We start from the raw sequence: 17,500 nt of genomic DNA, 5'->3' as shown, positions 1-17,500 counted from the left end.
GGTTTTGGAAAAAAAAAAATATTTTGTCATTTCTAGTTCGCAAAATAAATATTTGACTTTCTTTGTTGATTTCTTGAACAAATAAAAAAAGTCACGCAACCTTTTATGGTAGGTATCAGGCAAAACTAAGACTCTTCCATTTATCTTCCCAATTATCCTTGAAATGAAAAAATTCTCAAAACTTGGTTGAATCAGAAGTAGAAACAGAGATAGGTATCATTTATTCTTCTGCCTTAAATTGGTAACTCACCCTCCCTCACTTACCCCAATGGCTTTCAAGCCTTATCTTAAACTTCTTAAGCAAAACTGTCAAAGATATCGATATATAATCACCACTTTGAAGTTTCTCATCCCCCCAAATTTCAGACGATCCAAACAATTCCAAAGCCACTAACAGCTCTGTGAACAAATGTCGCCGGTCCTCGTGAGTTCTCATTAAGCTCATCAAGCAACTAACGTCGCTTAATCACTGTCTAGCCCTTCAATGGAAACCAAAGGGCCTCAATAATGCAGTTCTACAATGGAAGTTTATACAATTGCGAGTATACTAACCTCGACGAGGGGTTATGCTTTTGTCTTGCAAAGAGAAAAATCGTTCCTGAAAGTTACAACTGAACATACCACGGGTGTAACGCCGCCACTTGCGTTACACTCTTTGTACGTTCAGTTGCAACTTTCGGTAACGATTTTCCTCTTTGCAAGGCACATACATAACCCCAACAGTAACCCTCGTACATCTGTATTATTGAAGCTCTTCAGGCTCCCTTGAAGGGCCAGACAGTGATTAAGCGACGTCGGTTGCTTGAGGAGCTTAATGAAAACTCAAGAGAACCGCCGACGTTTGTTCACAGAGCTGTTTGTGGCTACGGAGTTGTCTGGATCGTTTGCAATTGTGGGGGATGAGAAACTTCAAAGTGGTGATTATCGACATCCGAGTCAATTTGACTTAAGAAGTTTATTATTAACTTGATCTGGTTGGAAGTTTTAGTCTCTCTCGCTCTCTGTCTCTCTCTCTCTCTCTCTCTCTCTCTCTCTCTCTCTCTCTCTCTCTCTCTCTCTCTCTCTCTCTCTCTCTCTCTATTGAAGTTTTCGTTTCCAGCCCTATATCCTTAGCGCTGGTGATGTATCTCTGTCTTCTCCTTTCAGTCAAATCATTTGTCAATACCATAGTAACGCTTTTACCTAAAATCCTTATTGATTTTCCATCATTATTCACTCACATGCTCCTCTCTTATTGTTCTTTCTAGAGAAGGGTGTGGTTTTCTAAAGCTACGACAGTCTCACTTAGTCGCAGTAAGAGAGAGAGAGAGAGAGAGAGAGAGAGAGAGAGAGAGAGAGAGAGAGAGAGAGAGAGAGAGAGAGAGAGGGGCTCTTTTTAGAGAGAGAGAGAGATGGGGTGGGGGTCCTCTTCCGATGACTGGTCATCTTTTCCTCTTACATTTTCCGTTTCTCTACAAAAATAGAACCCTTCCTATATAACTCCGTTGCGGCAAGAGGTTTTTACCAAGCAATGTCAGATTTTGGTTTGAAAGGGGGAACGGAGAAAACATACACTGAACACAGAGAAAGGAAGGGGAAAGGAGGATGTTGAGAGAGAGAGAGAGAGAGAGAGAGAGAGAGAGAGAGAGAGAGAGAGAGAGAGAGAGAGAGAGAGAGAGAGAGAACCGTCAAAGAGCGTATTTTTTTCCTTTGTATTGGTTTAAATTCATCTCTTTTTGATCCACTTATTTTGAAAACTTTTGCCCAATATATAAATTTGCTATGTTTTCATCTTATGATAATTCCTAAGCCTTATGATTTTTCGTTATTTTCTTTGTGCCGTTTTATCATTTATTTTCTTTTTATTTTACTTGGTGATTCATTCTTTCACATGCTCGTATGCTTTTTCCAATTGAATGTTTGTTTATTTTTGTACAATAGAATAAATGGCATTAAATTCTATACACTAACTTGATCCAAATCGCTCTTGATCTTTTAGTAAATAAACAAATTTGAGTCAAATATATTCATATTTACAAAAAAAAAAATGCATGGAAATCTTCATGTCTGTTTTCAATTTTTTTTTATAACATTATACAATCTAAGTGGAAAATTAAGCAAAATAATTGTAACAAACATCCATCTCAAACGAAAGCCACATTTAAGGAAGAAAGTAGATATAAATTTAACGTGATAATTGTAGTTTCCATTTAAAGAAGAATAATAAACTTATTTGACCTGATTATATTTAATCTGGAAAAGAGTTGAAAGTTTTTATTGGTTAATGGTTTTTATTCTTCCGCTTAAAAAAAATAGATACTGAAATCCTATCGAGTTAAGATAACAGCTTTTGCTTAATCATTGCCGACCATCACTCGCATGCCACTTCTAACCAAATAAATTTCTCTACATAATCGTGGTGGTACTGACGCATACTCGGACTCAGGAGAATATGATCGTAGCGAGGGAAGGAGTTGCGTTTTCATCAGAGAAAGTGTACGTTAACTTATCAATCTCTCACAACATTCTCTTCACAAAACAGTGGATATTTTTCTACCTTCACCGTTTTGTCTCGAAACATAAGGGACGCAATCTATTGACGAACTTTTCCAGGGACGGGGATTGTTTTGGACAGCCCTTTTTTCAGCTCTGTCTGCCCAACATAAAAAAAAAACTTTCATCTCTCAAACAAGAAAATTCTATCGTTGAGTACAGGACAGGCTAAATTTTTTGTTCCAGATGGACAAGAACTGATTAACTAGTAAACCTCCCGATTTTTTTTTGTGAGCAACTCATTAGGGAAGTGCTTAAAGGTACGATATTATTATGATGACAATGATTTTATTGCTATAAAAAACGGAAATAATACAATATCAAAGGAAAATTTTTAAACGTCCCAGGTTGCAACTTTGTGAATTATGGCACAATTAGATTATAATGTTAGTCTAATAAAATTCCTTGTTATTCAGCTTTATAGGTAAAAATTGAGAGAAGCAATTTTTTACATGAGACAGTTCCCATGATGACAAATGATATTATATTATTATTTTTACTACGTAAAAAATAAAAAAAAATATCCTGATCGAAAAACAATAAAGAGCAAAAACCTGTCTGGATAACATAGCTGAAAAGCAACAACCCATTAAACAAGGGCGTAATAAACAAAGAATTAATTCGCAACCAACCGGTGTGGCGAAAAGGCAAAAGTAAAAGCCTTGGCTAAAAAAAAGGAAAATTACAATTATTCATACAAAAACCACTGTTGATAAAACTGGGTTAAATGCGGAGCAATAAGTTGTAAGAATCTAAAGTGACATTTTAACTGCTGATTTTTGTCAAATACTTAAAAAGGACCTAAAAATAAATCTTCTCCGATTCTGTAACCTTTCCATTTAAGCATATTAAATTATTGCGACTCTCTATAAGTCACAGTGATATTTAAGTGACTGCGTTATTGTCGAATGCGATAACAGATGAGAGAAGTTTCAGTCGAATCGTACACGTTACTCCTAAGCTGTGTGGTTTGTTCACGGTCTCTCTCTTATGTAATTACGAGTCTCTCTTTCAAGCATTCTGTTTTTGATCAGTTATCTAAATGGCATAACGGTTAACAGTTTAGATCAGTTTTGCAGATGATAATGTTCATCATGCTTAAAGCTAATGACAGCTGATTCTTTGTTTTTCTCAGATGTTATTCGTATATTCATGAAACTGATTTTACTGTTACCACTTCAACTGACTATTACTGCTACTTTCCTTTAACTCTCTCTCTCTCTCTCTCTCTCTCTCTCTCTCTCTCTCTCTCTCTCTCTCTCTCTCCCTTTTTTTTTGGGGGGGGGGGGCGTAGCGACCGCGTCGAGGAAATAAGCGGGTTTCCAAATAAATCAAGGCAGGAAAAGAAGAAGAAAAAAAGATAAATTAGAATTCAGGAAACGAATTGTTTGAAATACTGATCAAACTTTTAATCCTCGCATATGCGTGACTACGAATCATGGCATTTGCTAATAGAACTTCTATTGTTAGCACTTATTTACATTGTAAGGATATTTGCTCTTTTAATTTCTTTGCGCAGACTTCGAGTCCTCTCCATGCGAAATGAGAATTTTTTTTTTTTACGCTGATATATGAAATGAGTTGTTTGAGAATCATCAAAGGCTGATCTGAGGCGAGCAAGAATATACCATGATGTTAGTCATAAAGAACAAGGAATATGTGCGAACACTTCTACTGTACGTTGCGCAAAGATTCATCAAGCTCGCTTCTGTTTCCTACAGCAAAATAAAAAAAATACTAATATACTAATACTGTTTCTGACGATAAGTAAACACAGACACGCACAAACACACTCACACTAATATATATATATATATATATATATATATATATATATATATATATATATATATATATATATATATATATAGAGAGAGAGAGAGAGAGAGAGAGAGAGAGAGAGAGAGAGAGAGAGAGAGAGAGAGAGAGAGAGAGAGAGAGAGAGAGATGAAAAACATGTATAATTATACATTCAAACAGTGAAAAAATTATAAAATTTCTCATGAATGCTACTCACCTATGAACCAAAAAAAAAAAAATATACTAATACTGTTTCTGACGATAAGTAAACACAGACACGCACAAACACACTCACTAATATATATATATATATATATATATATATATATATATATATATATATATATATATATATATATATATATATATATATATAGAGAGAGAGAGAGAGAGAGAGAGAGAGAGAGAGAGAGAGAGAGAGATGAAAAACATGTATAATTATACATTCAAACAGTGAAAAAAATTATAAAATTTCTCATGAATGCTACTCACCTATGAACCACCTTATACGCGCAGGAGGGTTGCCATATCTTGCCAGACACTTGATGCTGCCAGGGCGTCCCTCCGTGACGGTGAATTTCTGGCCTGAGGCGACGCGCAGGGTCTCAAATTCCATTTGGGGGAGGTTGGGGGCAACTGTTGGAATGACACGTGAGAAAAATTACTGATGGGGGCTGCTCTGATGGTTGACGCTAATGGCAAAGTAGTAAGGAGTTAGTTTTTGGACTGTCTGAAATAACTAAAATTATCAAAATGTCGCTAATTTTGGTTGTTACCCGTACCAATAGGGACAGTACTATTTAGGGAAACTAAAATTTGTCCAAAAATTATAATAAAAAAATGTTAATGACAACAGATAAGCAGCAAAAGATAAGTAATGTTGGTATTATCAGTCAACATTGACAGCAAAGATTAGAGATACTGAAATTCGATAAAGTATAATCACAATGTTAATAACAACAGATAATTAGCAAAAGATAATAATAATAATAATAATAATAATAATAATAATAATAATAATAATAATAATAATAATTAGAGCTAGTTCTTGATAAGGGATAAATAGATTAAACCAAGTATATTCCTCATATATGTCGACTTATTCGCTTTTAGCGTATGGCTCCCAACTTTCACACACACGTTGTCTAAAGAGAAAAACATAAAACCCACCGTCATGTAGGCGAACTTTCAATTTGGAAGATTTGAAAAAGAAAACCATTCACTCACCTCCATCTAGGTATCAAGCAACCCAGATATAACAGCTAATAAGATTATGCTTATTCAGAAAAGGTTTCGCTGCGTACGACCGTGTCCAAAATACACAAATAAGATTTCGCTGGAATCCCCATGAGGTGGGGAGCATAATGATATGCTTTTAAACGAGATTCATCCTCGCCGCGTTGCCCGGGAGAAAGAAATGCATGATAACCCTAATGATGAGAGGGATTGCGTGCGTGTATTGAAAAGTGTAACCCGATTTCCGTAGATTTTCACACACGTGTCGTGTGCTCTTTTATTTATAATAATAATAATAATAATAATAATAATAATAATAATAATAATAATAATTCATAGAAAGCTCATAATTGCACGAGTCACTAAAATGGTGAAGAAATCCACAACTTTGTAAGTATAAATGTATATTGAAAATATATACTGTATATATTCCGTGCAAGTGTAAATATATATATATATATATATAAATATGTATGTCTTGAATATATTATATTTTGTATATATATCTCAATACATATTTACACTTGCACCATTGTGGATTTTTTCGCCAATTTAGTGACTCGTGCAATTATGAGATTTTTATTAATTATTATTATCATTATTGTTATTATTACTAATATTATTATTATTATTTTTACAGTGCGTGAAACTCTACGGAGATTGCACTACACATTTCAATACAAACGCAACCCCTTCCCATCATTACGATTATTAATAATGCATTTCTTCACTATTAATAACAGAAATAATGTTAATAATGAATATCATTAAATAAAACGACCGTCTGGATACCGATGAGTTTGTATTGCAGTTTCTCAACCTCTTGATTTAATTTTGTAGCAGCAAGTAAATTATGCGTGAGTTTGAGAAACTGCAATAACAACTATGCGGTATCCAGACGGCCAATTCTGTTTAATGAAGTTTGTTTGAAGAAAAAGGAGTTGTCTTCCTAAATAATAATAATAATAATAATAATAATAATAATAATAATAATAATAATAATAATAATAATAATAATAATAATAATAACACCTCAACTGAACGAACCTCAGCTTAGCGGCGTAATACACTTATCAACTATGTTATTCTGATTTTTTTCTACCAAGCTACCATTTTAGATACGATAAATTTTAAATAAATGTCTTAAACTGAATGGTAATTATAAAGTACAGATTAGTTTAGGTAAAGAAATATGTGGGATTGCTGCTAACTGAAAATTACTCAGGCATAGGCTATAACATACCGTAGGGATTTTGCTACTTATCAGAGAGACAAGCACTCAAAGCCCTTGGTAAGTTGAGGTGCCACTGTAATAATGATAATATTGATGGTGATGATGATGATGATGATGATGAAGATGATTGCTGAAATTCATGGATTTTATAGCGTGATAACAATCACTCATAGTATCTCCATAAGTTTAGAAACCTGACCAAAAATGTATTCATGAACTCAATATTAGATAAAAGCCATTATACACAAATGAAAATGATTACAATAGCGATTATAATCTGAATAAAAAAAGGGTACAACGACAACAACAATAAGAATGCGTGGGAAAGAAAGAATAAAAATGTAACAGCGGCAACAATAAACAGAAAGAAAATTATCCTCAAGTTTTCTTCCAGACTAAAGCTCCATTTTCTTCCCTTAGCCTCAAGTAATCGAAGCAACTTAGGGAGTCGAAAGTTAGTCTCGGCTTTACCCCATGCGTGAAAGAAATAAACAAAAAGAGAAGCCAAAAAAATAATAAAAATAAAACAAAAAAATTAAAGAGAAAGGAAGGAGAGCGAAGAACTTGATCACCTCTGGAGCTCCCAAAGAAATGAAAAGTTGTACGAAAATACTTCCAGACTGTTTACTGGTTGAAGTTTTTTTTAAGTGTGTGTTTCTTCGTGCGTGTTTTTGCGGCGTGTGGGTTTTTGGAGGTCCCTGAGTTATTAGTGGGTAGATGGGGTTGTTGGTTTATCAGCTTGGGTAGTTTTGAGTGCTTTTTTTCACGAATTGTTGGTGATAAGTGTTTTTACTGGTTGGTGATTGTGTGGCCTTTCTAATTGTGTGTGTGCGCGCGCGCGTTTTTTTTTTGTGGTTTTTTCGATCAAAGTAATTATCGATAAGGGGGCAACGATAGTACATCAACATAAAAATGTTTTTTAATCTTGTGGATGACCAAAATATTTTGTCGCAACAACAATATGGCGTAAAACACCATATGTGGTTTTCTATGTCATAAGGAGCAGAAGCCGTTCCATAACTTAGTTTAACGACAGCCACTTACGCAATATCGCAATAAAGAAAATAAAAATGAAGAAAATAAGAAACTGCGGCAGAAATGTTGGAGACTCTCGCGTCTAAAAGTCTCGCAAAGAGTAGCCGGAGGCTGAAGATAATGCGAGGCAAATGAAAATGACTTTCGTGGGAAAAGTAATGGGGCTAACGCAGAATGGTCGCCAGTATCCATGAAGGCATGTATACAAAATATGAATATGAATGATTTTGCGTAACTGCACTTATGTATACCTACACACACACACATGAACAAATACACACTCTCTTTCTCTCTGTCGTACACACACACACGTGAATATATATATATATATATATATATATATATATATATATATATATATATATATATATATATATATATATATTATGTTGTATATACACACACATATATATATATATATAATATATATATGTATATGTATATATATATATATATATATATATATATATATATATATATATATATATATATATATATATATATATATATATGTTATACTATATACATACACATATACATATCTGTATGTATATATGTATTTATATACATATACACACACACACATATATATATATATATATATTACACATATACACACATATATGTATGTATGTATGTATGTATGTATGTATGTATATATATTTCAAGTAGTTTGCTATCCTCTACTAAAATGAAACGACTACGGGCAACTGTTCTTAACGACTCAAAAGCAACAAACAGGGTTTGAGTCGATCTCGAGCTTCGTTTTCCAATGGGGAAATGATCACGTGGAATGGGCCGCCTTAATATCAGATAATAAAAGAACCAGGTAAATTACAGGTAGTAAAAGAAAACGAGTAGACAAGCAGTTTTACAGAGAGAGAGAGAGAGAGAGAGAGAGAGAGAGAGAGAGAGAGAGAGAGAGAGAGAGAGGGCGGTAAATCATAACAAGTTATGATATTTACTAATATTAGAATGCGTACAAAAGAAAATTAAGTATTATTATTCGCAACAGATCACAAAGCGAAGAGAGCTAATGGTCTTGGCTAAAAGGACTGCTAGACTGATCTATATATAGTAAGCAAACAAAAAATTATTCCAGCAATTTTCTGAAGTTAGCGGCTCTTATGGTAAATTCGTGGATAAACACAAAGCAGGGCTCAACATGCTCACAGAGACATGTAAACAATCAGTGTGTAAGGACAAGTAGATAGTTACCTATAAGTATATACAGAGGTACATTTCTACTCAAGCACGCATACAGTACATATTTATATATGCTAAACTTTTGTTACGGGTTATGTTATTTAGCTTTTTTTAGTGAAAATGTTCTGGAATCATTTGGTGAATAATTGGGAAATATACACATGTATTCATACACACATACACACGTGTATATGTATATTCATTCATATATATACGTATATATATTCATATATGTATAAATATGCGTGTATAAAACTTAAAGCCAGAAATAGAGACGATAATATTTATATATAAAAATACACACACCCATGTATATATACTGTGTGTATATATATACATATATATATATATATATATATATATATATATATATATATATATATATATATATATATATATATATATATATATATATAAATCTAGCACGCTTTATCATTCCTGATACAGCTACACTATAAGGCACCTATTCCTATCGTCTGCTCCCCCCCTCCCCTCCCCTTCCTCTCCCACCTTCCCACAATAGCCGGTCATTTTAAAGGCCTTCCTTCAATAACCACGAAACTCCAGGAAGAGGAACATGTCCATAAAGAAGAAATTTAGTAAGGAAGGTAGGATTATTAATTACGATGCTTAAGCACGTAATATTGAGAATGAGCAAATACTCAAATGAAACTAAGCAAGGGTGTTTGCAACGTCCCATCAGCTCCCAGCAGCATCTGCTTTTTAGCCTTTTAGCCTTTTACTTTACCTCTATTCTCTCTTCGTTTCTTCAACTTGCTATCCAACTCCTCTATCTTTTACTCCTTACTACACGCGTAGAATTTTCTCCGGCTTCCACTTTCAGGTCATAGTACTTCATCTCCTCCATTTTCTGAGTCGCTTTGTCATGCTGCCCAACCACTCTAATTTCCTCTTTTCACTGTCTCAAGTGCTGGATGGCCCAAAGTGCCATTTAACTATTTTACACATCAACCATCCAAACAGTAAAATATCTACGAGCGAAAAGAGAAAATAGACAGGCGTGAAATAACAAAGCGAAATGTTTCAGAAACAGATAAAAAGAAAAATGTCAGAATATACAGCTGCCATGAGGGGTAATAGAAAATAGGGTAAGAGAAAAGAGGGTAAGAGAAAAGAGGGGAAGAAAATGATGAATAATTCATGGAAAGTTTTTTCAATTTTTATAATGAAAAAAAAAAAAAAAAAAAAACTATGACTTTTGACGATGCAAATTGGCTTATTCGCTGTACCGTTCCAAGCTTTTCAAACTGCTGCAAAGAGGAACGCTGCAGCTGAGCCCCCGTCGTGAAGGTGACGGCGGTAAAGGACCTTAGCTGTCGAACCATGCATTTCCGGGAAGGCGTAAAAATGGCAGTGTCGACAAGGTCTGTTTCTTAAGATAGGTATATACATCTGTACAGTACTAATGCTTCAAAAGTACATGCACGCGTATATATACTAAAACACACGTAAATATACACGAACACACACACACACACACACACACATATATATATATATATATATATATATATATATATATATATATATATATATATATATATATAATGTGTGTATAATATATGTATATGTATGTATATAATATATATATATATATATATATATATATATATATATATATATATATATATATATATATATATATATATGTATATAATATATATATATATATATATATATATATATATAAATATATATATATATACACACATACATACTTGTACATACATACATACATATGTGAGTGTGTGTGTGTGTGTGTGTATTTGTGCACTTACAACACTGACACCAGCCGCGCAGGAAAATGAAATGCTACGCCTGCTTGTGATATTTCGTCATTTACCTTCGTTTTACTTCCCTGCTTTACAGTCAACTCTGACATCTCGCAGCTGTATCCCTCGAGATACAGCTGCGGTCTAGGTGTCTGAGCACCTGTAAAACGTCATGGCCAGATGAAGGACCTCTCTCTAACCCAGCCCCCCCTACCTCCCAAAAATGGGCCATCTGGTAACATGGCTTCCCTCAATAACCACAAAACTTCAGGGATGTGTGAAGGTTTTCCATTATGCCGTTACTTTTCAAAATGAGGAAGTATTTACGTGAGGCAAAGCTACAAGTCATTACCTTGTATAAGAAGCTTATGGACGGTAAAATATCCATGCGTGTAAAAAGGGTGAAAAGAAAGTTATGAAGGAATTAAGCAATTTCCAGTAAAATATGATAACATTGTTCTAGATACTAAAATAACTATGAGTGAGAATGAGAGAATACCCTAAATATAACTGACTAACGCAAAACGGGAAAAATGGAAAACATTTCAACCGACAAGAAAAATCAGAAAATGCAACAAACATTAGAGATAAGAGAAAGAAAAGAGAAAAATTAATAATTAAAAAAAAAAAAGGAAAATTGATGAATTTTCATATCTACAAAACCACGAATTTTCAGGACGCAAACTAGTTTATACCCAGCATCGACCCTGGCCGTTTCGAATTGCTGTATCCTGCAAGGACGAATACTGCAAGGCCGAACACCTGTCCTGGAGATGACAGCGATAAAGGACTTTAGCAGTCGGACTATGCTTTTCCGGGAAGGCGCAACAATAAGGGAGCATACCCGCAGGAAATACAATTGCAATCTCCCTCCCCGTCGAGGAAGGCTTCGTTAGAGATGCGCGGATCTTTTATAGTTTTAACTGAAAGTGAGGATATACTGGGTTAGGTAGGAAATATATATGCAGATGCACAGAGCCCATATGTGTACACACACACATGTATATATATACTGTATATATATATATATATATATATATATATATATATATATATATATATATATATATATATATATATATATATATATATATATTTATACATACATACATACATATATATACATACATACATACATACATACATACATATATATATATATATATATATATATATATATATATATATATATATATATATATATATATATATATATATATATATACATGTGTGTGTGTGTGCGTGTAGAAGGTTGACGAAATGAAGAAAAGACAGCATAAAAAATGTACTTGCGTGGTAAATAAGATGAGGTACTGTGTAGTCAATCGGAATAGAGCAAAGCTGTGACTATCATCATATAGGGACTGGATTACTGGCAATATATAGTATCCATATTGAGCCCTAAGACTGCAACAGACGATGAGACATCAGAGAGGAATATGTTATCGAAACATTTATCCTTTTCTACCTATAAGTACGTTATGCTGCGCTATTCAGGCAAAAAAAAAAAAAAAAAAAAAAAAAAAAAAAAAAAAAAAAAAAAAAATCGGTTTCAAAGTGTCAACTAGACGGTCCAACTTTCCAACGAAGAGTTATGGTTCGGTTCCCTCCATAGCAGTTTTTAAGGTTCAGGCAACATTCCCTAGACTTAATATCTATTACGTAGGCTGTTGCATATTTCCCTGGTCTTCCTATCTGTAACTTCGGTAGCTCTGAGTCCGAGTAGTACAGGAAGGGATGACCAGGCCACTGATGAACGCCAGAAATGATTAACACAAGCTCCTGTGACTAATTGCATCGTCACAGTTATGAGTCTAGCAACCTCACTCCATGACTAAGTGCTTAGAAACTCGCAACAGAGCCTTGAAGTCTGGTGTGGGGGAAATAAGTCATAAATGAGCCTCAGAAGCAAAATGACTCGGTATACTAATTTTAGGGCCAACGTTCCTAACCAAAAAATATTCAGGCCTAGACATTGCAACTTAATTCGTGTACCTATTCTGTTAAAAATAACAGCAATACTTAGGTCATTTTTCACTTACTGTACTCACAGTACATCAGATATACGACAATACTCTGCATTTTCATGTTCAAGATTTGGTGATACTTAAGCAGGGGCTTCATCATTGTCCATAAAGTATACCCAATAAACGCAGAGAAAATAAATACATGGACATATACTTTTAACAAAATACGCATTTCAGATTTCTTATAATGAATGTAAGCCCTAATTATGCTAGCAAACCACTGAATTCAGGAAAGTACAGGTTATCGATCCTTACGGGATGTGAAATAATGAAAGATCGGGGGAAACGAAAACACGAAGAAAATCACGTAAAATGATAAGATTTTCTTATTAAAATCACTCTGAGAAGAAAGAAAAAGTTAGTAAAGGTCCATGAATAAGGGAACTTTAATAATAACGGTTGAATGAAAGAAAACGTGTAGTGCAGGGCCATCAATAAGGGAGCCTATGCTAGAAACTATTGAAACATTATGTAGTGCAAGTTTGCGCAGCTGAACTGATATTCAGCGTGGGAAGCATATCAGACAATTTCCTCCCATATCATGACTGTGAGTTAATGAGGTCAGTATTTGCATGGAAACTGCAAAGATCCTGCAGCTGCAAATGTGAATGAAATAGTAAAAAATCCGAAGAAAATGTAAAAGAATTGTAAAAAGCTAAACGACATGACGCTAAGTATCGTAAATGTGCTTCAGTGTGTGAATCTAGAGCTCCATTTTTTAAATGCGTTATATTTCCTTAACATTTGGTGGTTTTTTTCTTTTATAGCTGAAGTGCCTCTCCTTGCGTTTTTGAGACATCACTAGCCGTGCAGAAAAACAGTTGAACACCCAATTATTTCAGGATATAATGATTTGCGGAAAAGAAATCAACGGGAAAATGCCCCTAACTGGATATGTTCCTCTCCAAATAGTATAAAAGGTCTGGCTTACCTTGGAACTTTCAGACATGAATTACTACCAAGCCTTGAAAAAAATTATATGTCTGTCTATCACAATCGGTTCATTTATTATCGGTCTGTAAAATTTCAATTAACAATTTACTCTTTGTTAATGATCTGTGTCTTTAAATTGGTGTTTTGTGTCATAGATCAGTCTATGTATAAACGTATTTATTAAAATTAATGACTTGTAATGACATTTTTTTTAATTCGTGATTTTTACTAATTTGTTTATCAGAATTAATGTCTCCTATCATGGATATTATCATTGAAATTTGTCTCATCTATAACAGATGTTTCTAAAATCGGTGTATTCTACTGTGAATAGATTTACTAAAATCAGTCTTGAATTACACTTGTGCTCCCAACTAAGAATCCATTAGTAAGATAATCCTCAACAGAGCTCGTTCCTATAATGAAATAATGAATACAGGAAATACGATCATCGATGCTTACAGAAATTTAGATTCCAAATCTGAATAATGTTAATGTGATTTAGGTAAATGTCATCCTTTAGACTGCCCTCTTTGTAATGGGATGAAATTAGTGCTTATTCCGCGTTCTCAACTTTGAGTTTATATCAAATTGTTGAATCCTCTTTATCAATCTTTACTAATAACCAATCTTTTATTTCTTGGTTATTCACGACAGATGTTGACTGATACGAAGTGTGAGAAATTGGGCTTCGTATTTGGAAATGTCATTCATGAAGCCAGAAAAAAACCCCGGAACTGTGAGACACTAAATGGCATCACCATACCACACACTTTTTAATTTTTTTTTATTTTTCTATTTTTACACTTATTCCTCCGACTTCTACATTTTCGTTGGCATCTTCTCCATGTTGTTCTGTGTCATATTTTGAGTACTTATCCACACATATGTGTACTTTCTTGGAAGTCAATATGCCTCAAATATGTCTCAAAGTTTCCACTAATGTAGCTCAACTCTTCAATGATAAATATGGTTCAATTCCCGTCATGGAATGATTTTCCCCGTAGGAAAGTAGTACCGTCAGTGCACGTCACGTGGTGCACGGTAGGAATTACCTTAGCCTCTTTGAAGCGTCCCTTCGACCCCTAGCTTCAACCCCTGTCATTCATTTTACTTTACCTCAATTCACACTCTCTTTTTTCCATCTTACTTTCCACCCTCTCCTTACAATTGTTTCAATAGTTCAACTTCGAAGTTTTCCTCCTGTTACGCCTTTAAAACCTACTTTGCTCTCTAAATTTCCGTTTCAGCGCTGAATTAGCTCAGAGGTCCCAGCACTTGGCCTTCGGCCTAAATTTTACATTCCATTCTATGGGAAGATTTTGACGATATTTGTGTTTTCGTAGATCTTATTCAAGAAACGTAAATAATGTTGCTGGACTCCTGCCTTTCAATCTGCCCTTATGATTTTTGTTACTTTTGTTTCATCCATTTTACGACAGCCATTATTTTAAGCATTGTTTTTTTTCAGAGTTAACAAATACTTGTTCGGCTCCTTACCCACTGATATCCTCCTTTAAAAGTGAATATCATTTAGAAATTAATCTGCACTATGAAAGAATACATGAAATTCATCGAAGAATATATGTGAACAACGATTCTACCATACCACACAGCTAGCCCATAAGCATCAAATATCTTTACGTGGTACGTGTAATACCTTGATCATTACAATTGTGTTACAGTTCTCCAGAATAGTTCGTATAATTTTGTTTTGTTTAGCAATACTTTGTTCACTATATCATTCAGTTTATAAACACAATTATCAGCTTTAATTCTAAATTATTATCAATTCTATTTTCTGATGAGTTAGCGTTTATACGGAACAAGAGTTTGAAGCCACTACCTTGCAAAAAGAATGTCCAAATTCAAGAACCCCTTATATGAAAAAAAAAAAAAACGAAAATAAAAACCAGGCCACAAATAATAAGAACAATGAAAATAAAATAAATAAAGCAAAAACAAGTTCAGAGAAATAAATATATATAAAAACCAGGTCACGAATAATAAAAAGAATGAAAATAGAATAAATAAAGCTAAAACGAATGCAGCGAAATAAGTATAAATAAAAACCAGGTCACAAATAATAAAAAGAATTAAAAAAAACAAATAAAGCTAAAACAAGTTCAGAGAAATACATATAAGTAAAAACCAGGTCACGAATAATAAAAATAATGAAAATAAAATAAATAAAACTAAAACAAGTGCAGAGCAATAAATACAACTAAAAACCAGGTCACACACAATAAAATGAATGAAAATAAAATAAACACAGCTGAAACAAATGCAGAGAAATAAATATAAATAAAAACCAAGTCACGAATAATAAAAAGAATGAAAATAAAATAAATAAAGTTAAACAAGTGCAGAGAAGTAAATATAGATAACCACTATATTCCACTGAAAAGAGATTATTCTTGACCAGAAAATGCTCTTCAGTAAGTCGCAATTTATCAAAACAAGGGCGCTAGAACTAGCTCCAACCCTCTTCAAATCTTAAAATCCCTCAAAATATCAGAGCTTGTTATGTGATGGTTTTCCCATCTGAATTCATGGATATATATATATATATATATATATATATATATATATATATATATATATATATATATATATATATATATATATATATATATATATATATATATATATATATATATATATAACCTGAAAGACGCCAGGGACGTACTACTTTAAAGACTGGGGTGAGACAAATTTTACTGGCAACGTTTCCATGAACTACTACGTTCCGGAGAGAACGAGTGCAATTGTGGAAGGGTGCAGTTCAAAATAACTGGGGAGAGAAAAAAAAATACTCGGAGGAAACTGGAACAACGTAATACCACTGGAACTGAAAACTCGTGGCAGAAACAAGAGTAGGCGTTTTGCATGAAACTTAGACACCTACACATACGCACACTCATACGTGTATGTATATATATATATATATATATATATATATATATATATATATATATATATATATATATATATATATATATATATATATATATATATATATTACATACATACATACATATATGCATGTGTAAAAAATTCCGATTGCACAGGAACAAGGCTTCAACAGAATGCAACGCGTACAAATAAAAATCAAACGCTTCAGTGAATATATTCCTTCCACTCTTATTATTTCTTCAGTACGTGAAGGTCACCAACAAACTGTAATACTTGGGGAGGAATCCTCAGTGCTGATGATATCGGATACTTGTTTGCAGAAGGATGGATAATCCGACCCGCTTCCAATTATAGAGGGATTTCGGGTCCAGATGACTATCTCATAGACGCTGAAACCTTTAGGTGGAACCCTTGTCAGGACGTTGCTTCCAGGGACACAGGAATTTCTAGGGTTGTTGAGAATAAATATACGCATACACACATATATGCTGTATGTATATATATATATATATATATATATATATATATATATATATATATATATATATATATATATATATATATATATATATATATATATATATATACATACATATACATAAACACATATATATCTGTATATATATACATAAAACACACACACACACACATATATATACAAATATATATATACACAAATATATATATATATATATATATATATATATATATATATATATATATATATATATATATATATATATTATATACGCATGTATATATGTATGTATATATTCTTAAAATTGAAT

The 17,500-nt window shown here is 33.2% G+C and overlaps 1 protein-coding gene across 5 annotated transcripts in view; it reads right to left on the bottom strand.

Annotated features, from left to right (window-relative positions):
- The window catches only part of LOC136848150 (kin of IRRE-like protein 3), a 285,171-nt gene that overhangs the window by 25,402 nt on the left and 242,269 nt on the right, over positions 1-17,500 (bottom strand). For all 5 annotated transcript variants that reach the window (XM_067120428.1, XM_067120429.1, XM_067120424.1 and 2 more), the window contains one exon: positions 4,825-4,968. In XM_067120428.1, coding sequence (XP_066976529.1) covers positions 4,825-4,968 — 144 coding nt within the window. The remainder of the gene's footprint in view (positions 1-4,824; positions 4,969-17,500) is intronic.

The sequence above is a fragment of the Macrobrachium rosenbergii genome, chromosome 18 (genome assembly GCF_040412425.1).
Source record: "Macrobrachium rosenbergii isolate ZJJX-2024 chromosome 18, ASM4041242v1, whole genome shotgun sequence".
In the NCBI taxonomy this organism is placed as follows: domain Eukaryota; kingdom Metazoa; phylum Arthropoda; class Malacostraca; order Decapoda; family Palaemonidae; genus Macrobrachium; species Macrobrachium rosenbergii.
Note: the sequence above shows the minus strand (reverse complement) of the source record. Positions and strands in the feature narration are given on the sequence as shown.